The sequence below is a fragment of the Vigna radiata genome, chromosome 1 (genome assembly GCF_000741045.1).
Source record: "Vigna radiata var. radiata cultivar VC1973A chromosome 1, Vradiata_ver6, whole genome shotgun sequence".
Taxonomy (NCBI): Eukaryota; Viridiplantae; Streptophyta; class Magnoliopsida; order Fabales; family Fabaceae; genus Vigna; species Vigna radiata.
In genome coordinates, this window is record NC_028351.1 from 20,988,566 (window position 1) to 21,010,824 (window position 22,259).

Sequence of the window (22,259 nt, forward strand, 5' to 3'; positions counted from 1 at the left end):
AGATGAATGGAGAGCCGCCAAGAAAATGACACTATCGTTGCATGGTAGCTTTAAATAGGTCTAGGGTGCCACATTAGCAATTGTCACACTCAACCCCTCTTCTGGGCACCCAAGCATGAAGGTTGCGAACCAAATGACGCCTAACCCCCTTCCTAGGGCGCTCGGGTGCAAGGTTTGCACACCAAATGGGGCTCAACCCCCCTCCTGGGGCGCACAGGCTTGAGACTTACAATGAATGCAAACCGAATGGGGCTCAACCCCCCTTTTGGGGTGCGTAGGCTTGAGAAATGGCTTCATGCGCCTTCTAATCAATTGCTTTTTGCAGCTTTTCCTGGATTTTAGCTCTTGATAGTTTTGATGCTCTTCCAATACACACAATTTGTCTACAAAACTTGAGAAAATTAGTGATGAAAACTCCTAAGTATATAAACTGAAATTATTCACAAAGTTAGATAAAAAAAAAAAAAAGATTAAGCAGGTTTCAAGCTTCAAGAGAATTGATTTGGTATAAAAATGCACCACATGGTAAGAATTACCATTTTCACTAATATATACTATTTTTAATATTTTAAATATATTTATCAAATTAGTTGTATTTTGGAAGACTTTATAAAATAATAAAAAAAGTTAACAAAAAGTTTAAATTTATTTTAAATTGAAAATGATATTAATTTTTTTATATAAATTCAACTTGTATTTTATTATTGTTAATCTCTCTGCAGAAAACATATTTTTTAACATTATTATAATATACCAATCTTGTTTTTACTCATTGATTTTGTATAACCAGCCATTTCTCATCTCCATTGCATAAGAATAATTTATATTTCAATTACATGCGTTTGATGAAGTCGTTATCAAATAAAAATACAATACTATTTAATAAGTCTTAAATTGTGTTTCATAAAGAATTTACGGTTTAAACTTTTATGTTTGCTGGTTTAGTGGTAAAATAAGTCAATCTGACTTGTTTAAATTCTACTCAGTTTGTGAAAAATAAATTAGATTAGACTGATCCGTCATTTAATAATTGAATTTTTTATAATTTGATGTGCTAGATTATAGGTTTAAAAGAGTTCATGTTAGACTGTGGGACGAGCTTTTAAATAGATTGTTAGAATGATATCGAATTGTCATATTACATTTGAATAATTCATCATTTATTTTAATATTTCATTTATGTCTAAATTACAATATACATAATTAAATAAAGTTTAAAATATAATATATCAAAATGCAAAATGCATATCACAACTACTGGTACAAAAAAGGTTGACACAAGACAACTAGTTCCAATTAAACATCCGACACAACTTGTACCAATTTGATAATATGACAACATTGAAAAATTTAAATGTAAAAAACTCCTTATTTGTTAGTCAAGTATATGAACCTGATTACTCCAATAAAAATGTTAAATTCAAATAAATGATAAAATATTGGTTTAAACATTTTTTTGTCGTTAAGTTAAGTTAAGTTTTGATATTCAGTTTACTTCCCGCTTTTAAAAATGTCAACCTTTAATCCCTATGATATAAAAAATGTATCAAATCAGTCATATTCGTTAACAAATCACAAGTTTTTCATTAAGTGATTTGTTGTTCATAACACCTTCCGTTAACAACAAATCACTTAATAAAAAACTTGTGATTTGTTAACGAATATGACTGATTTGATACATTTTTTATATCATAGAGACTTAAGGTTGACATTTTTGAAAACGGAAACTAAACTCATTAACATCAGAATTTAACTTAAGAATAAAAAATGATTTAAACCTACAATATTTAATGAAAGAACGTGTTTTATAATTGATATTTTTCTTCTATATGACCCGTTTTCAATTAAATATATTTAAAATATATAACTATTAAAAGAATAAGTTAGAGAAATGATAAAAGAAAAAGTAAAGAGATGGTAAAAGATAAAATAAGTTAATGAAAAAAAAAAGAGAAAATAAAAAAAGGAGTGAATAAACACATATTGTGTTTTTTGTCCAAATTAACTTATTCTAAAACCTAAATTCTTTTATTTACAATGAAAGTAGTTGCATATAAAATGTCATTGCATATTTATTCTATTTTAAATTTTAAGTAAAGTTTATCATTTGAAGTTTTGTCATTGATAATTTCAGGTATGGAGAAAAATTAACTCTATGTTTATAGTACAACCTTCATCAAGAAATAACTGATAGTGTAATATAGGACGATAAAAAAGAAGATAACTTGTGCCTGCACATTTCTTCCTCTTCTTTTATCCGTGACTGTTATCTCTTCACTTTTCTTGTAACCTTCTCAGTTTTGCGGTAAACATTTGCTTTTTCTCTACACTATATTGAAAAAAACTTCCGTTGTTGCGTTTCAAAATTTGATGCTTTCTTTGTTAAATAATACTGTCTAATTCAGTTAGTTTGTTATTTGGTTAGTGGCGCAGTCATGGGTCCCTTTACACTCTCCGTTATGGTTAATGACTCTGCCATTTCATTACCAGGTAGCTAACCCTATTGCATCTTCTGTGTGTAAGTGCGAATTTGAGACATTTGGGTTCATATATATATTTTTTATATTAAGGGATTGTTTATATGAAAAATTACAAATGTAAGGTTTTTCACTCCTTAATATTTAGGTTAGAGCATTTGTGGAGGTTGAACTTGTGAATGCCAAATTACCTGTGATTGGTCAAGAGTTGACTGTGCTTCTCTCATTTTTCCTTTTAGTTAGGATTGTTGTTCTCTTGGTGTGAATACTGGGAACTCATTGATCTCACAATTATAGGATATACAAATTATATGTGGACACGGATAAATTGTACTTCAGTAATTTTGATTGAGTTGATTTTTACTGCTCATAATTTTTAGTACAAGGATTTATGATATTGATTCAAGCAGCACCATTGGAAACAGGAGGTTTTCTTAATTAAGTATATGCAAGTTAGGACTTAGGATTGCATGCGGTGAGAAAAAGAAATTACATATTTTAGCATATTATTGCTGGTATGGTCAGTGAAAAAGGAATATGAAAACTAATATTTCATATTACATATTCCGGGAATAACAATAGTGAATTTTCATGACAATTTGAGCACTCTATTTTTTGCTGGTTTGTGCTATCTGCTTCTCATTTTAGCAGGATATATGGTTTCACAGATGCTTGTTCGAAGAGAAAACAGAACTTTCTTCTGAAAAATTCTTTTGCATCGGTTAGCATGGGAGATGAAAAGCCTTTTGACTTCTTACGCACTTTATTTGGTAGGCATAAGATCTTCTTCTCTGGTGTTGTTCACATTGAATATATTTGTCAGTGTTGGTGTTTTAGCAGGTGTTTTACTGTCAGTTTGTTTAATTTACTGAGTTCTGTAATCTCAACACAACATAAAATATTCACTTCCTACATAAGAGATTTGGCAATTAAGCCCTGTTTGAAGGATGACCAGCAAGGAAATGCAATCCCCCAGTTCTTCATATATGAAGTGAAGAACTGAATTTTGCTTCTCTTAAGTAGTATTTTACTTTGTTAATTAGTTGGTAGACGATACTATCATACTATAATTGATGGGTTTATTGCATTTTAATCTTTCTGATGAGCAAGATGGAATTTGCAGAGGGCGTTATTGCAGGAGGTACAGCTGGAGTTGTTGTTGAAACAGCTTTATACCCAATCGACACTATTAAAACACGTCTGCAGGCAGGTTCTTATGATAAATATTTAATGAAGATTAAGGGTTGTGCTTTGCTGTGTATTATACTGATTACTGTTTGATGCTTGATAAGGCTCTGCATCAGTGCCATCTAGGCATGATTCTTGATAGATAATAGTATTTTATTTTGGCAAGACCGAAGTATTAAGATGTCCCACGTTGGCATTCTGGACATCTCTTATAAGACATTGTAAATCATCCTTCTTTGAGCAAGCTTTCGAAAGTGAATTAAACCCAATTTATTTATTAGACAGTTGCTAGAGATATTTGGATGGAATCTACACCACATATATATTATTCAACTGTAACGCGGCATTTGTCTGTGTGTGGTGTTTTGGAAAGTTCTGCACAAATTGCTTCCATTGTTGGGTGTGACTTATATACTTATCAATCAACTTCACTTAATGCCAATTGGTTTTAAGATAAAATTACTATTAGAAAATAGGAATGCTATACAATTTTTTCTAGGACTCTTAGTTAATTGATTTACACTATTTTTTCATTATGCTAAATTTCGGTCATGGAATTTTGTTTGTTCTCTTTCACAACAGTTTTTTGGTGTACATTCGTTAATGGCTACTGACTGACAACACAATCGTATGGCCCTTTTATGCCTGTTTTTGTGTATTTGTGTATTTATGCTGAATTGAAATAGAATGTGCTGATGATATTTTTTTTCCCTAGGCTGCTCGCGGGGGAGAAAAACTAATATTGAAAGGCTTGTATTCCGGATTGGCAGGGAACCTTGCTGGTGTCTTACCGTGAGAATCTCATGGATGACATGATGTTTCAAACATTATAGGTTTTTAAGTTAATTAGAAATTTTGAAAACCCAATCACTTTTGAAAAGACTGAGAAAGTTTTTGGCATGATTAATAATTTTATTTCCACGGGTGGTGATTCATTGAATTTCTGCTCTGTGAGCTAACTCAAGAGACTTACATTTTTGCATGAAGGTTCTTTTATTTTGAAAAAAAAGGAAACATGTAAATTTTCTAAATGCTAATTGCAAAATTGCACTGTCATTGGTTTCTATATATCATTTTCCAGATTCAGTGGTAAAAACATTTGAGAAATAACATATTCTTATGCAGTAGTACATATGACAAAGAAAGAAAAATTATTTGGCTAGTTAATATTGCATATCCTAAAAAGAGGTGGCTTAGGTATTGTAATTCTTAGGCTGGCATCCAGCAACAATCCTTTTTGAAGGTGGTTCTGGCACTTTGTCTTGAAAGGGGAGACTTTGTAGAGACATGGAGTCAAACAATTAGAGTCTGTTTGGATGAATTTTTCCATAAGCCCTTCTAAATGAGAAAAATAAGAAAAAAAAATAAAATTAAATGAACTTCTCCATAAGGTACAATTAACTTATGCACAAGTTAAAAAAAAATAAAAATTAAAGAAGCGAGACGAGAGAGCTTCTATAAATTAACTTACAAAAAGACTAATTTTAATTTTTCTGCTTATTTTTCTCTCCTAAAGGTGCTGTCTAGAAACTCATCCAAGCAACCCATAGTGTTGATAGTAAAATGTGACTTTACTCCATTTTCCCAATATTTTAAAATATGAGGTTGTTAGATCCTTCCAAGACTCGATATCAAGTTTGCCAATCAAGGTTTTCTTTTACTATTAAATTAAATAAGTTATACAAGTATGTATAGTATTATTGGCTGGTGTATGTGCTTAAGCTGCAGTTAAGCCACTAATCCATATTATCTGGAATTTTCCTTCAGTTGAATTATTTGTTGTCTGACCATGGACATAGGTAAAGGGGAAACCACAGTATTTCCTGTGTGCCTTGTTTACTTGTGTATTTTTCTGGATCCTGCTGTTGGCATGTATCCATAAAATGCCAAAACACTTGAGGGTACTTCCGCAGCAGAATTTCTTCTAGTTTCTTTTTGTAAAAATGATATGATTGATGGCATCCAAGAAAGCAAGAGTGACTTAACCAGGTTCTCGGAGTTCCTTTGATAGAGAAGTTCGGGATCACAACTATATTATTGCTGCTAAGAATTGAGATACCATAAATATAGTAGCTTGTTTATTCAAATAAATCATAAGAATTTTGTAGAACTATTTGATAATTCTTTAATCTATTCTCACAACATCAGCAGGTTATGAATTTTGATTCACCTAAATCTTAGTTGTGGTTAGAAACTGTTATGCAGATCAACACGTCATTTATTTATTGAAATAGCTGGATTTTAGGATACTTTGAATTATGCAGATAGCATTGATGTAGGAGAGCAGTAGATTGAAAACTCCATGTTGGGGATTTATGTACTCCCAGGCGCCATTATTTTACTCTACTTCAATGATGTGCTCCCCCGATATAGTTTCTTTTCTAGTTTCCACTGGTGGGTTCTTGATAGTTCATTTGGTATTGTGCAAGGCCTAAACCCTATTATGATCTTGGTTCTTGCATTAGGATGTGCACCAGCGAGGAAATATTTGCATTTATACCTCTAATTGGATAAAGTGATTGTTATTTTTTATTTGTGGTTGTCATATTTTTACATCCTATTTACATAAATCATGCCTACTTGGCTTTTAATTGAAAATTGTGAAGAAAGAAGACAAAATTATTCCCAAAATTGAATCATTTGGAGTAGAATATTGGAGTAGAATCATTTGGAGAAAAGTAACTATTTATTTATTATTATGCATATTGAAAGCCAAAGGAGAGTTCCCCCCATCAAATCTATGAAAGTTATTTTCACAAATTTTGTGAAAATAACTTTTTCACAAATTTTGTGAAAATAACTTTTTCACAAAATTTGGAGTAGAATATTGGAGTAGAATCATTTGGAGAAAAGTAACTATTTATTTATTATTATGCATATTGAAAGCCAAAGGAGAGTTTGCCCCCCCCCCCCCCCCCCCCCCATCAAATCTATGAAAGTTATTTTCACAAATTTTGGATTTCATGCTTATGAAGATATGAAATCATGAATGAATCTAGATTCTTTCCTTCACACCTTTTTGTTGCTTTAAATGTGCAGGGCGTCTGCTTTATTTGTGGGAGTTTATGAACCTATAAAGCAGAAATTGCTGAGGATATTTCCTGAAAATCTGAGTGCTTTTAGTCATTTAGTAAGATACTTCTTATATTAGCATTGGTATGTAGATATTGATTTAAATGCTTGTTCGGAATTGAAACTTAGGAAGATAAGTTAGAATTATCATACGATCTAAGTTATCCAATTCAGATCAGAATTAAGTATCAGTTTTTCATTCCCTATTTTTCTCTTGTTTTCTCTTAAATTATTGCGGACTTGTTGATATTTCCAAACCAAACTCCCACTTCAGATTCTAGCATTGTATGGCTCCACATATGAATAATAGAAAAAAGTTATCTGTCTTTTCTCCAAATATTACAATGGGCACACTGAAATTTAAGTAAATTAAAGACCTGTTACTGCTTTAAAAGAGTGTGAATTTTGGCCAATTAGTCTTCCGAAGCCTCTGGCATTTATTTGGCTTGTATTGGAGTTGATGCTTTGTCTATTTTATCATTCTTTTGTTGCTGGCACCCATTCCTTTTGTTGTAAAACTTTATCTAATTTTATGGGGAGAAAAATCTCAGTCTTTTTCAATCTCATTAGACTGCAGGTGCCATAGGAGGCATTGCTGCTTCATTGATTCGTGTTCCAACGGAGGTAATTAATTTCTCTTATTTGTAAAAGAGACAATTTCATGGTTGAAATATATTTCACTGGACAATTTCATATTTTTCCTAAGGTTATCAAGCAACGAATGCAAACTGGGCAGTTTACTTCAGCTTCTGGTGCCGTTCGCTTTATTGCTTCTAAGGAAGGCTTCAAAGGATTTTATGCTGTATGAAGTTCACCATTTATTCTTTCCAAACTTTTTTGATAAATTATATTCCCCAAGTTTGCAACGATATGTTCAAAATTTTTTCTAATTTTGATCTTTAAAATCACAGGGGTATGGATCTTTTTTGTTGCGAGATTTACCCTTTGATGCTATTCAGTTTTGCATCTATGAGCAGATTCGAATAGGTTATATGCTTGCGGTAAATTCCTTAAGTTCTATTTTCGTGTGTTTTAGAAGCATCCATATTGTTTTTTTGTTCCCTTACTCTTGTTATAGTTTTGAGCCTGAAAATACTTCCCTCCCAACTTTAATTAATATTTAGTGAAATAAGTGAACAGCCTTATTGTTACGTGACCAAGTAGGGGAGACATAACGAAATCACGCTCTCACACACTCAAAACAAGCAAAAGAATAATGAAAGAATGAAATTGAACAAATGAATCTCTTTTATTGATGGTAGTGTATAAATAAACAAAAGTAAACAATAATTGGGAGCATAACCTCCATCAACTATTTCTAATAACTGGGAGCATAACCTCTCTTACAAAACTCACAATTCAAAAGCATACCCTTAACCCTAGACTCTAACTTTATTTATACTAATTATTTCCCGTCAATCTCTCACTAAATATTTCCCTAGAATATATTTTCATTTAATATAAATATCCCTATATATAAATATCTCCCCATATATTATCCTAGCATATATCCTTAATTATAAATATCTTATATTGAATATTTCCTAAAATATATATTTATTTACTCTAATTAACTTATACTAAATATCTTATATTAAATATTTTCCTGGAATATATATTTATTTACTCTAATTAACTTATACTATATTTATTTACCCTAATTAACTTATACTGAATATCTTATATTGAATATTTTCCTGGAATATATATTTATTTACTCTAATTAACTTATACTATATTTATTTACTCTAATTAACTTATACTAAATATTCTCCCATCTTATACCCTAACATTACACCCCGCTACAAAACAACCTTGTCCTCAAGGTTGGAATCGGGGAGCTTGATCTCACGACTTCCTCATCAATTCAGGTTTGGAGGCTCGGGTGGTGGCCATTCCTCCTCGTCTTCTGCCAATATCGTGACTCTCAGGCTCCTGTCCAGACAGTGATGCACAAGACCGAACCGTTCACCGCATTTAAAGCACCTTCCTTCTTTCCTTCATTTTTCATATTCCTCATAGGGCGGATCCCTCACATGTTTTTCCCTTCGTTCAGTCCCCACTTTCTCTGCGATGGTCGCTTGGCTCTCCATGGTGGTTACCGTTCGGCTCTGGTTAGAGCAACTGGGCTCCAACCGCGTACCCGCACCGTTCATTTTTTCCCCAGATTGATTCTTTATCATACTTCCGCTTCCCGCCTTCATGCCGCCTTGGATCTCCTCCACGTCTCTTGCCATCCTTATGGCAATCATCAGCTCCTGCGGATCAAGCAGTCGGACTTGATTCCGAATTCGATCCTGTAATCCTGCCATGAAGTACCCCATCAGCTGTTCTTTGGCAACCCCTTTTGTTTGACCCACCAAGATTTCAAAATCTTGGATGTATTCTTCTACGGAGCCTGATTGCTTAATAGCCGTCAGTCTTTCGAAGACCGGTCCCCGATTTCTTCCTTCGAACCGCAACACCATTGCCTCCTTCAGTCCTGTCCACGTTCAGTTTCCCGTCTACTCCCTCCAAAATCTGAACCAAATCCCGACACTGCCTTCCATACAGATGTAGGCAAGACGTAACTTTTCTTCCTCCGATACCCCTTGTAACTCAAAGAATTTATCTGCTCTATTGATCCAATTTAACGGATCAAAGCCTTCAAAAATGGGTAACTCTACCCATTTTCTCCAATTCAGTTGTTCCTCCTGACGTCCAACGCCGTTCGGTCCACCTCCTCCAACACCGTTCGGTCCACCTACGCCATTACCGTTCGGTCCGTCCCTTCCCCCATCGTTCGATCCATCATCCTTCTTGCCCTGGTCTTCCTTCATTGTGCCATTAACAGAGCCTTGGCTTCCTTTTGGTTTCCCCTCTCGTTGAGGGTTTAGTCCTTCTATCATCCTCATCCGTTCTTGGAAACCCCTTTGCATTGTCGCCTCCAAGGTTCCCATGGAAAGCTCCATGTTCTCCAGTTTCGCTTCGACCACATTCATTCTTCCCTCCATGATATCTGTTACTACTTTCAATCAGTATCCGGCTGGCCTTTCACTCCTCTCTATAGGATCCGGCAGGTCAGACCAATTGGTACGTGATCAAGTAGGAGACGTAACGAAATCACCCTCTCACACACTCAAAACAAGCAAAATAATAATGAAAGAAAGAAATTGAACAAATGAATATCTTTTATTGATGGTAGTGTATGAATAAACAAAAGTAAATAATAATTGGGAGCATAACCTCCATCAACTATTTCTAATAACTCGGGGTAGGATCTCCGAAAGTTACCTGAGAGCATAACCTCTCTTACAAAACTCACAATTCAAAAGCATACCTTTAACCCTAGACTCTAACTTTATTTATACTAATTATTTCCCGTCAATCTCTTACTAAATATTTCCCTAGAATATATTTGCATTTAATATAAATATCCCTATATATAAATATCTCCCCATATATTATCCTAGCATATATCCTTAATTATAAATATCTTATATTGAATATTTCCCTAGAATATATATTTATTTACTCTAATTAACTTATACTATATTTATTTACCATAATTAACTTATACTAAATATCTTGTATTGAATATTTTCCTGGAATATATATTTATTTACTCTAATTAACTTATACTATATTTATTTACTCTAATTAACTTATACTAAATATTCTCCCACCTTATACCCTAACACTTATTGCACTAGTGTGGGTCGAGTTAATCCATTTTAATTGTACTGTAATAAATATATAAAACAAGGTGAGAGAGCAAAATATGCTTAATGAACCAATCCACTCAATCTACCTAGGTCGAACCAGGTTACAAAATTTTTTGTTTACCAAAAAGTAAATCGGGTTGACTCATTTTTAGGACAACCATTGATGAGTTAACCCCTTCGCACTCACCTTGAGCAAGAGCTCCAAATATGTAGCACAATGTTTTCACTTTTTGGCTCAATTTGAATATCTGTTTGCAATAAATTGGTATAAGAGCTAGTTGCAAGAAGATTAGGGTCACTTCCAAGATAGAGAAATTTATTGAAAAGAACAAATTTATTGAAAAGAACAATTTCAACTTGAGGATTGAGATGAGGGCTTTGCTTAAGGAGTTAGGTGGACACACTCTCAAGGAGTATGCCATAAGTAGAGACATGTTTTGGAGATGCAAGAAGAAAATATGCATTTGATGATTCTTTTTTCTCTGTTTGAAGATGTTCTTTATGAGGTTGTTGTAGAGAAGACTCCGATTGTGTTTTGGCTAAAGTTGGAGAAGTTGGCTAAACAAAACTCTTTAACTTTGAAGATATACATTGATGCAGACTGTATTGGTTCTATCATTAATTGAAAATTACACCTGAGTACTTTATTTTTCTTGGAGAAAGTCTAGTAACCCAAAGAAGCAACAAGACAAAGTATCTTGTTCTAGTGCAGAAGCTATATTTTGAGATTTTGCTTAATGTAAGTGTGAAAAAAACTCTAGGTGAAAATCATACAGATGATCCTAAAATAAAGGTTGATATTTCTTCATTTGCAATTGTACTTTAATAAGTCAACCATGAATGTTGCCCATAATCTAGTTCAACATGATAGGATCAAATATGTTAAAATTGACTCACATGTTTTCAAAAGTAATATTGACAAAGGTCTTGTGTTTACAACTCATATCTCTACCATACTTTAGATAGTAAACATTTCCACTAAGGGGCTTCCTCAAGACGTATTCTAGGATCTTGAGGGTAAGTTGAGAATTATTGATATTTATTAACTTTTGAGGGAAAGTGTTGTAAGTAGCATATTGTTAGGGTAAAAATATCCATCCATGTCGATCAAGAGAAAATATTCTCAGGATCTTCATATACATTTCAATATGCTTTTATTTTCTTATTTTAGAGTTTGGTTAAGAGAATAAAATTTGTAGCATTGTTATAAATAAAATAAACTTTTATTTCCTTCTATAGTTTAAATCTTACATTCTATTTTGTTAGGCACGAAGAAATCTGAATGATCCAGAAAATGCAATTATTGGTGCTTTTGCAGGTAAATGCATGCCATTATACGCATATCTTTATAAAAGTATTACAGAGTAATATGTGGAAATAGGTACATATTAGGTTTCATTTCTAGTAGCTTATGATGGGTTTAGGTTCTAGGCTGACATTTTTCTGGACGAGGGATTTAAAAGCTTTTGGTTTTTTATCCTCATCATTGAATTAATCTTGTAAGGTGTATGGTCGTTTGGCACAAATAGCCGTTACTGTTTACAATTAATGTCATGTATCTTGTGAATTTTCTTTGCAAGGTGACAAGTTACATTCGTACCCCATATGATGCTTTGGTTATCAGTTAAAAATGAAAAAATATGGAGGATTAGGGAGAGATCCTGAATCGTTTTTCTTTTGGTTTTCTGATCTACATCATGCTTTCATGGCAAAGTATTGTATCACTTATTCATGTCCCCACTTCATGCTATGAAGAACAAGTATAAATGATATCATAACATGTTTAGAATCCCACATAGGGTTGGATAAGCTTCTTGACGTGGTACTTAGGCCTTGAGGTTTTCTCACTTAATGAACTAGTTTTTTGGGTCGGATTCTCCTCTTGTGCTTATGTCCTAACATTTGGTGTTTTTGATTGAGAGTTGGACTAGAAAAAGGGCTACCTTTAGATTGACATTAGGTGCAAACAAAATACCTATGGTGAGTGAAGCCGTGAAAGAGAAAATGGCGTTATCCTGTTAGTGTCAATAAATGAATATTGTCATGTGCATTAGTTTTTAAAGAAGGCGATAGTATTTATGCCTTGAGATTTTCCCACCCGATGGACTGGTATTTTGGATTGGATTCTTCTTTTGTGCTTAAGTTCTAACAATATATATCTTAAACATGACTTTGATAAGCATTTTGATCTCATTGTTTCCATGCATATTTACGATTTTTCTTTTGAATACCAGTATTTATTGAATCAATATGCCTAAAAACTTGTTTTAATAAACTCTTAAAGTAGTTATAAGAATAAAAAGTGGAAAAAACATCTCCAAAAATTGCTAGTGTTTTAGTTTTCTTTATGTTTGAATTGTTGAGCTTTATTGGAAGTCCAACTAGACACCAGTTTGTGTTGGGATGTGACCAAGCATTGTTTCTTATAGGTGCACTAACTGGAGCCATAACTACTCCCCTTGATGTCATCAAGACAAGGTTAATGGTTCAAGTGAGCTATGATCCTGTTCTTTTTTATAATATTCTTTTACACACAAAGGATACCTTGTGTGTGTGAGTAGTCTATAACTAAATCAATGTGAACATTTACAAGTTCCTATTTTCTTCCTCAAGGGATCTGCAAACCAATACAAGGGAATTGTTGACTGTGTTCAAACTATTATCAAGGAAGAAGGACCTCGTGCCTTTTTGAAGGTAAGGATTGTGTGTTTTCATCCATACATTGTATAACTTGAGTGAAAAAATAGCATGATCTTGTAGGGCGCAGCTAAATGGCAAAAACTCTATTTTGGTGCTTCTAAAGTATAATTTTATATTTACTGCAGGGTATTGGTCCCAGAGTACTATGGATAGGCATAGGTGGTTCAATATTCTTTGGTGTCCTTGAGAGTACAAAACGTTTTCTTGCTGAGAGGCGTCCTATAGAATTTCAGCACACATACTCAGACAAAAGTAAAGATAAATAGATTTTTTTTCCTAGCCTATCTCACTGGCTTTTTCCAAGAGCAATAGTTTCTTAAATACAGTGTACCCTCTTCAATTTTTCTTTTGTTTTCCAATTTGAAGCGTTCAGAGAAAAATAGTATTTGATTATTTTCCTTCCTGCTTGTCCGTCAGCTATAACATTGTTCAATAACTGAAATGATTTTTTGTTGAATTTTGAGAAGCATGAATTAATAAGAATTGAGACTAAAAAATAGTCACATCACTTGAAAAGGAGGTGGAAGTGTTGACTCTGTGATGTCAAACTGCAACGAAATGGTATCACTCAGTAACATGTTCTGAATCAAAGCTAAAAGGAGGTCCATAGTTCTTTATGTTCTCTCAGGTTAGAAATTAATCTAATTTAATTTGATCATCGCTGATCTGAGAAGGTTTAGCAGACTGCGAAAATCGAAAATGAGATTTTCACTACATAAACTATTTTCATAATGTATTAACATAAAATGTCTAATCACTAGTCGAATCCACGATCGAATCAGACAATTATGTATGAGAAAACTGCACTTGCGCATAAGTATTTTGTGGAAAGAATTGGAGCCTGTAAAACATTATCAATGGAATTTTATATTTGATGTACAGGAGCTATACATTTGGAGGCAAAAAAGGAACAAATGGAACATTCTATTCTACTAGCCTCAGAAGCAACAAGAAACTACTCTCTCCTCCCTGCAAAAAAATGGAGAAAACAAAACTAGAATAGTGTTTTACAAGAATGAGCTATAGATACAGTTGGCATAATATACAACCATCAAGCATTTGCTCAACCAAAAAATATACATCGCACTTTATAAACTTTCCATCCGAATTTCATTTGATCAAGACTTCAGGTCTCTGCTGCCCCCATCTTTAATGTTTGCGCAATAATACCCAATTGTTTTGAATCCATCAATAGTTAAAGGTGAAGAACCAACTTCCTATCTATCGTGAACTTCAGATCATTTTGATGATCTAAAGTAGAAAGTTTCACATTAAAGGGAGGTAAGCTCCACCATGACCCTTCCTCAGCACTAGTGGCGCTGCGTTGTCAGGGACCTTATCCATTTCTTCTGCGCATGCATCAATGACATCCCCAAATCCAGTTGCCACTGTAGCCAACTGCATCCGCAATTTCAAATCCCTTGTTCGCTTCAATAAGCATCTGAATGATCGTCCTAAATATTTAGCCCATTCAGCTGGCAATCCCCCCCCTGTGAGCCAGACAGAGAAATGGGATTGGTCCCCTCTGGCCGCAATTTCAGCTCTATAGAATCTAGCTAAATCAATCAGCATTGAAGGCTGAAGAGGTAAAACTGCAACAAATTCTGCTACAAACTCCTCCATTAACTCCGGTTTAAGCATCTGGTTCCAGAGTACTAAAGCCCATTCACTTGGCTGGTTCAGGTTATAAGCTTCGGCTACAATTAGGGCTTCTTGAAATCGAGATTGCTCAACTAACGCTCGTCTAGCATTGGTTTCTGATCTATAAAGCCATTGGAAATCTGGCATCCGTATTTGAAGGGACAGAAGGGAAGCCTGTGCACAATCTCTACGTGTTTTGTTGCCAGCATCGATAGAAGAGTGAACTTCAGCAGCTTCAATGTAGTAGCGCATGGAATCCAGTAAGTCTTCATTCTGGTCCTTGTTGTAGCGGCGAAACCACTGCTCACATGATTGCTCTGCACGTGACTCTAAAAGAGCTGCTGTCTCGTGCTTCATATCAAAATGATTGTAGACCTGTACAGAACACAATTACAATCAATAAATTATCATATTTTTCTGTAGTTTCTCTGATTTATGTTGAGAGAAATTAAACTTCATTGATTTGGAGAAAAGGAGAACCAAGAAAATGAAAAGAATGAGCACACAAAAAAGAGTAATTTGTCCACTTTTAAAGTCACTGCTTGAAGAAGTTATTAACATAACACAGAATATGTAGTGCCACACTATTGACATATTATGTAGTGGGTTAAAAGGACTCTATCTCAGCGATCCCCGAGTCATTTAAAAATAAAAATGTTACTGAATGGGTCAAAACGAAGCATACACTAAGACTAAATTATTGCGCAACGGAAGGTACTGGCTAATTCAGTGGTAGCAGCATACAATCATTAATCTATATATACATTTATTGTAGCACGAAAAAAACACAAACCATGGCAAATGCATCAAGGTCATTAGGGTTGAAATGCTTCAAGGATGTAAGAACAGCCATTCGAAATCCCCTGACAGCCTCAGCAGTTCCAGTGTTTGTGTCTGCAGCAGCAGAGTACTTCTGAAGAAGTAGATCCAATTGACCGTTCTCGATAAGAATGCCAAGAATGAAATTCAAAGCATAAAAATTTCCAACTCCAGTTATCAGGCGTGCCAAACATGGAAAATCACCCTCCAAGACATAAGCATCAACCCTAGTTGCAGCAAGGGCCACAAGAACATCAACTCCATCAAGGCAAGAAGATGATTTGTAGAAGTGGTGAGATAAAATGAGAAGCTCCACCTGAAAATGCCAAGTTTGCATGAAAGAATAGTGTCAGCTTCAGGAAAAGTAACTCAGTCAGAATCGTTTAGATACCCAGTAATGCAAAGGAAGAGGGGCATTGAAAACAATACCATCAGCTGTCAAGGTTTCATTGGATAAAGAGAAAATACTGAACATAGCATCTAATGTTGAGGGCCCTAAAAGTGTGTAAGTGCTCATTTAATCCTTACAATTTATGAGATATAAAGATTCCCATACACTTATCTCACTCTGATAGTGAACTAGTTCCATAACTCAATATGTTTTGTCTCTTTCTTTCTGTACACACACATACAGGTCTTATTATTTCTCCACCTAAAATTCTGCCACACACCAGCTAATGATGAGTCAATTATTGGCTATGGTACATGACTTGGTTATTGTTGAAATGACAACCTCTTTTGTTTAGGAAATGTGTGAATATTGTACCGAGCTAATTTTCAGGAAGTTCACCCAGCCAGCTGTAGCTGGCACGTGACAGCTGACTGTAGCTGCTTCTGTTCCTTGCACTTTCCTCTAAATTGGGGGTTCCTTTATGTAGTCTCTTGTTTCTGTTTCTTCTTCAGTACAAGTAAGTGAATAGAGAAACATTCCACCAAAAGAAACCCCTTTGGGAGTCTAAGGCAATTATTTGAACAACTGATATTAATAGAATTAATGCCAATGGGATATTTCAGCTTTCAAGTGTGTAGAGACAAGGCAATTTATCCCAAAGTGTTATGATCTGACTCGCCTGCTCTTACATTGTTCTGCTGCCACTGTTATACTGATTTCTTTGTTTGAGTTCTTAATATTTTTTGGACCAGAGAAAGAAACATAAGTTCGGTAAATTGCAATGTTTGCAACAAACATAAGTTCGGTAAATTGCAATGTTTGCAACATTTTGTCACAAAAAGGTGGGTTTGGTAAAGTTCTCATGCACTTAGGAAATCCACCCTTAACAGGTAGCTATTAAGGAGGAGACTCAACACTTAAATGAGTATCTCATTTTACTCAATGTAAGACTTAAACAATCCATGATAACCAAGTCCCTATCACAGCACCAACCCTAAGAACCAAACATAAGTGACGCTTCACTCAATTTCCTATGCGAGACACCAACAGTCAACTTTTATTCAACTGATAAGTAACCAATTTGTTTCCAACGATGGAAACACAGGGAGCACAGAAACGTAATGAAGGTTAGAAAAACAGAGCACATAAATACAAAAAAACAATACTTTCCCTGCAAATATGGAAAGAAAGTATTAAAAATCAGCAATGATCAAATATCAAATAAATAATCAATTATATATAAATATAATCGATTATGTTTGATTAAATATAATAAATAATTAAAACAAATAATATTATAATAGTAAATAAAATAATTTCAATTTTAATATTTTATAAAATGATTTAGTTTAATGTTTAATAATTAATTTTGTAAGAACATAAAATCAAATTTAAAAACTCAAATTTTAAACTAATTTTATTATATACTATTAAATTGATATGTAATATATAATAATGAAATAAAATAAAAATGAATTTAATATTTTGTTAATATATCTTTTATATTAAACTAATCAAAATAATTAATAAAATAAAATAAAATAATTTAAATTTTGATACTTTATTTTAATATATTTTTATTATGAAATATAATTTTTTTATTATTACAATTTTGTAATAATTTTTTTTATTTTAATATAAATTTGATTTTAACAATAATTTATATTTTCGAAATTTTATTAAATTATTTTAATTTTTTTATAAATTATTTTCTAAATATATTAATATACAACCAAATTTATCCTATCACATGAATTAAATCTGGTGCAAACTTTCTTCACACTTTCCACATACTTCCTCAATTCAAACAACCTCTCTTTTCAATGACTCTCCTTATTTCTTTTCTTTTCCACTCTAGCCTCAATTCAAACAAAGCATAAGAGCTAGTTGTTAAATGAGGAGACCCAAACACTTAAATATTTCATATTGCACCGATTATCCAATACTGCTTAATTGGGACTTAAGTCCTATCAGGTTTTAAGGATATCTCTTCACAAGAGCAGCTACTTCGCCATAAGATTAGGTGCTTGGCTTCCACATGGGCTAAAGTACATGGTCTTTTCAAAGGGTGTCCCTCACAGACATGTTGAGAGATTAACTAGGGCTTTTCTACATTCATGTCATCCTTTTTCTTCATCTTAATGAATTTCCTCCATAATCAAACAAAACAAAGAACAAGGTGTATCACATCACAAAGGGCTTCATCTATCATCCAAAGATCAACATGAATTAGAATTTTTCTATCAGCAATATAATTTTAATTCATGATTTACTCATTTTGTGAACATATTAGTGAAAGAAATTGCTAGACTGACAACTATGAACACAATACCTCACACGCATGTGGTATTTCTTGCCCAGTAATTACCAAACGCATTAAAGAATGCCCAATTTCTGGTTCAGAGGGACAAAGCTCTGCCCACTTCAAGAAGTCTGAAAATCTCCACAGCAAAGGAGCAGGCCCTTCCTCCTTCTGTGAATCCATATACCCTCCACGATGTGCAGCCAACACACCCTAGCAAAACAGAAATATAGTTATATGGACCTTATTAATGTTTTAAAATTGTACCTATGTAGTGGATAACAGACACCTTCTTAATTACATGTTAAATTAAAAAAAAATAAGTCAAAATGACACCAGTTAACATGAGTGAGACTATATCCAAATTTATGCAACATGCCCACAAAATTTATCTATGACCAGGAGTGACGAAATACATTTACAGATTACAACACAACGTTCCATCCAAAACAATTATGAAATAGAAATTGAAACAAAATGATGAACCAAACCTTTAGAAAAGATTCTGCGAGTATTTGAGCAATGCTTGCTGCTGGCATTGGATGAGTCTGCACCAAAAAGTTGGCCTCCTCAAAGGAATCCTGTGCTTTAAGAGAAAGGAGATGTAGCAGTTCAATTGGTTGTTTGTTGAATGCCTCAGAAAATGAGAGGCCCAAGGTGTTTGCAGCTTTTATAACTGCTATTATTCTCTTACATAGCCCACGACCACTCCCTTCGGTAAAAATGGTCACCAAACTCTCCAAAACCTAGCATTGCATGTCCACAATATTATATTATAAACATCTTATTGTCAGTAGAGAAAAGGAACTTGCAATAGCAGCATGAAAGTAGGGTCTGGTTGGGCAACTACCTGCAGTGGGTCAATGTAGTGCTGTTTATTTAGTATACCATATGACTGCATAACTGAACGCACTTCCTCGTCAAGCATTGAAACTGATACATTGCTAGGAGGAGTGGAACTGGCAGCAAGCTTCAAGGCTGCATCAACAAGTTTAAACTCAGATGGTATTTGTCCAGGAGAGAATTTGTACTGTAGTTGCTTGGCGGCAGCAATTTGCCCAAATTCTAATAAAGAAAGTACAGCCCTTTCCAGCTCTGCTGTTCCAACCCTTTCCTCCCATCTAGAAAAGGACATTTCAACTTTAATGTTATCATCTTGCAACTGCAACTCATTTTTTAAATGAATAGTACTAGAGACATCATCAGTATCAGCACTTTTATCAGCTGACTCAAGAGGTGGGCGCCTTGGTGCTGTGTATCCTTTGGCCCGTCTTTTTGGCTTTGTATTCCCACCAACAGTAGTTGAAAGACCAGCATCTATCACAAAATTCTTGTGAGGGGTTTGGTTTTCCCTGGACTCATATTTTTCTACAGTTCTACTCTTCATTTTATTTATATGGTTGTCCATCTTTGCTATTATGCTTGCAGTTCGGTCAATGATACTAGAGTCATTCTTGATACCACTCTCCCTGGTAGAAAAGGTAAAATTGAAATCACCTTCACTCTTCACCTGAGCCTCAGACTCAACAGCTAAGAGCCATACTTTGGTTTCAATTTCACGCAGAAGTTGCAATGGACAGACACTGAAAAGTTCAACAATTTTTATAAGTAACGATAACTAAAATTGAAACAGAAAGTAGTTCACTAATGATTGAATATGTTCCATACGGATTGGAAAGGCTTATCATCCCACTCAGCCATTGCAGCGATAGTAACAAAAGTTCGTGAAGTTCCCTTGCAGGGAGATCTTTCTCAACAGCTTCAGCATGTTTAAGAAAAAATAAACCAGCCTGAAATAATTACAACAGATGAAATTTCAGCACAAAGCAATATAGAAAATATGTTAGCAGAACATTGACTGTAGTAGTGTACTAGAAACCAAACACACTTGTCGAGAAGGGAAGGAGTATCTGATGAAGAGTGTGTGGCAGTGGTTCCATAATGCAACCCTCTCTTCTGGAACATCCCAAAGAAATTCCTTCCATTCAGCTACCATAGATTCAGCCTACAATTTATAAAAGGGGCAGAAAAATGAGGGAAAAGTGTTGATGATAAATGCACAATCTATCATTTAAAGTTTATAATGCCCATAGTAAAATTTAATTAATCTAATATTAAGTTTTACAGACCAAAACTAAACTTATTAAGAGACAATATAATTAAAAAGAGCTGTCACTTAAAGAATCTGTAATAATATCAACATAAAGGAACCTTGAATTAGCCATAATTGGCTTTGTCATAAACCATTCAATTGACTAAGGTTTTAATATAGGCTTCCCTCAATAGACACTAACATCACAAACAGGTTTGCAACCTATAAGTATTACCTGACATTCAGTAACATGATGCGTAGCAGATTTCCAGGGTGCACCATTGGCCTCCAACTGCTTGGCCCAGTTCCTTGCCTGCTCCCAGTGCCTATTATTTTCTAGTGCAGATAAGAGCGAATCATCATCTAAAATTTCTTCATCACCCAAATGCAACTCATTATCTTTACGAAGTAAAGGCTCTGCTAAATTAATTTTCCAATAAACCCTTCGATAGTATGCTGCAGTATGTCCACCATCACCAAAGTCAGTCGCAGCAAGAAGTTGCAGTAGGCATCTTTTCTCATAAGGAGATGGACAGGTTGAAAGTACGGCATCAGCAGCTGTTGAAGCAGTAGAACTAATCCATGATGCCCCGATCTGCGCCTCTCTTCCTACATTTGGCTGTAAGTACATTGGTTCCTCCTTAATTCGAGCTGAAAAAGAACCCAAATGGGCAGAAGCTTCTGAGAGGCGCATTTGTGAAAATGCCTGAATAAACAAAAAAAAAATCCACATTAACAGACTACAAGGGGACAGATAAAGTGCAATTTACCTTAAAAAAAATAGCAAGTGAAAAAAGTCAAGAAACACTTGTAAAAAATAACCAACCCTGACACTTGAACATAGTATCCACTATTCAGAAGTCCACAATAAATGAACAAATTTTGAATGAGTTGCCTTACTTGAAGAGCACGGATGAATGGTAGCAAGGGACATGATGGAAGGAACATCTCAAATGCCCTGAGCAAAGGCAAAAACAATTGTTGTTCACAAAGCACTGCAACCATCTTTGAAAGGGACGCAGGTTCCTCAACGGAATCACTTGGAACATTAAGGCATCCAAAATGTTCTACTTTTCTATCATTCTCCACAGCTTTATCTTGGGAATCAAATACTTTTTCACTTGTAGAAGTGCGAGAGATATCAGATATTGCAGAAGCGGAGGAATCAAGAGAAATAGGAGTTATCAACCGTCGTCGTTTAGGACTCTGCCTGTTGTAATGAAATGTGAGTACTCTGTCACCTACAGGTAGGGCATTAGTAGCATTTACAGCTGCTCCAACATTATCTGCAATCTGGGAAGCAATATCATTCACCTTAATGGATGAAGTTTCCCTGTCAACAAAAGAAAAGTAAAAAGTTTCAATCATTGAAGTCTACATACATGGTTGGGTCAATGTCTCAATCCTCAGAGCTTTATCAATTCATCATATTATCTGAATTTTTCAGCCCAATTACTTAATTATACAAGCCTTATTCTACTAGTCGAGTTGGCTAGAATATGTTGCTCTTGTCTTCCCAATTCTTTTAAAAAAATTGGACACCAATAAACATGAAACTAAATATATTGAATTTGATGAAAGTTTTAACATGTAATGACGAAATATAAAAGATTTTAAATGAATGTAAAGTTTTATGAGTGTAATATTTATGATGGAAATTTCAATTCAGCAGTGTATTTTTCAATAAACCAGTCACGAAAATATTAATTCCTTCTGTGTAACATTTTCAATATCATTTAAGCAGTTACTTTATCCTAAAACATACATAGAAGGACAGACAGATTTTGCCTACTGTAACATAGACTACTTATACACTCAGCTCAATACAAATTAAATCACACAAAACTGCAAGCTCTTCACATCAGAAATGGCT

At 34.2% G+C, this 22,259-nt stretch overlaps 2 protein-coding genes across 6 annotated transcripts in view; one reads left to right on the forward strand and one right to left on the reverse strand.

Moving 5' to 3' along the window:
- The first annotated feature begins 2,178 nt into the window (after positions 1-2,178).
- Positions 2,179-13,657, forward strand: LOC106773200 (S-adenosylmethionine carrier 1, chloroplastic/mitochondrial). Of its 2 annotated transcripts, XM_014659916.2 has the most exons (13): positions 2,180-2,305; positions 2,426-2,490; positions 3,146-3,247; positions 3,601-3,683; positions 4,381-4,457; positions 6,705-6,795; positions 7,308-7,361; positions 7,444-7,539; positions 7,649-7,738; positions 11,708-11,759; positions 12,871-12,932; positions 13,055-13,135; positions 13,267-13,657. In XM_014659916.2, exons 2-13 carry the CDS (start codon positions 2,436-2,438, stop codon positions 13,405-13,407), a joined length of 984 nt encoding a protein of 327 aa, XP_014515402.1. In that variant the 5' UTR covers positions 2,180-2,305; positions 2,426-2,435; the 3' UTR covers positions 13,408-13,657. The 2 variants fall into 2 exon arrangements, with proteins under 2 accessions (XP_014515405.1, XP_014515402.1); XM_014659919.2 differs by lacking the exon at positions 7,649-7,738 and having other exon boundaries at positions 2,179-2,305.
- A 318-nt stretch (positions 13,658-13,975) lies between these two features.
- LOC106769153 overlaps positions 13,976-22,259 on the reverse strand; it is a 33,221-nt gene continuing 24,937 nt past the window's right edge. For 3 of the 4 annotated variants that reach the window (XM_014654654.2, XM_022786165.1, XM_022786162.1), the window contains 9 exons: positions 21,287-21,719; positions 20,622-21,092; positions 20,183-20,299; positions 19,963-20,084; positions 19,145-19,877; positions 18,786-19,040; positions 18,325-18,507; positions 15,576-15,917; positions 13,976-15,157 (listed from right to left, as the gene is read on the reverse strand). In XM_014654654.2, coding sequence (XP_014510140.1) covers positions 14,408-15,157; positions 15,576-15,917; positions 18,325-18,507; positions 18,786-19,040; positions 19,145-19,877; positions 19,963-20,084; positions 20,183-20,299; positions 20,622-21,092; positions 21,287-21,719 — 3,406 coding nt within the window. In that variant the 3' untranslated portion in view covers positions 13,976-14,407. Of the gene's footprint in view, positions 15,158-15,575; positions 15,918-18,324; positions 18,508-18,785; positions 19,041-19,144; positions 19,878-19,962; positions 20,085-20,182; positions 20,300-20,621; positions 21,093-21,286; positions 21,720-22,259 lie in introns of those variants that run through there. The other variant, XM_022786155.1, reaches the window with a different exon arrangement.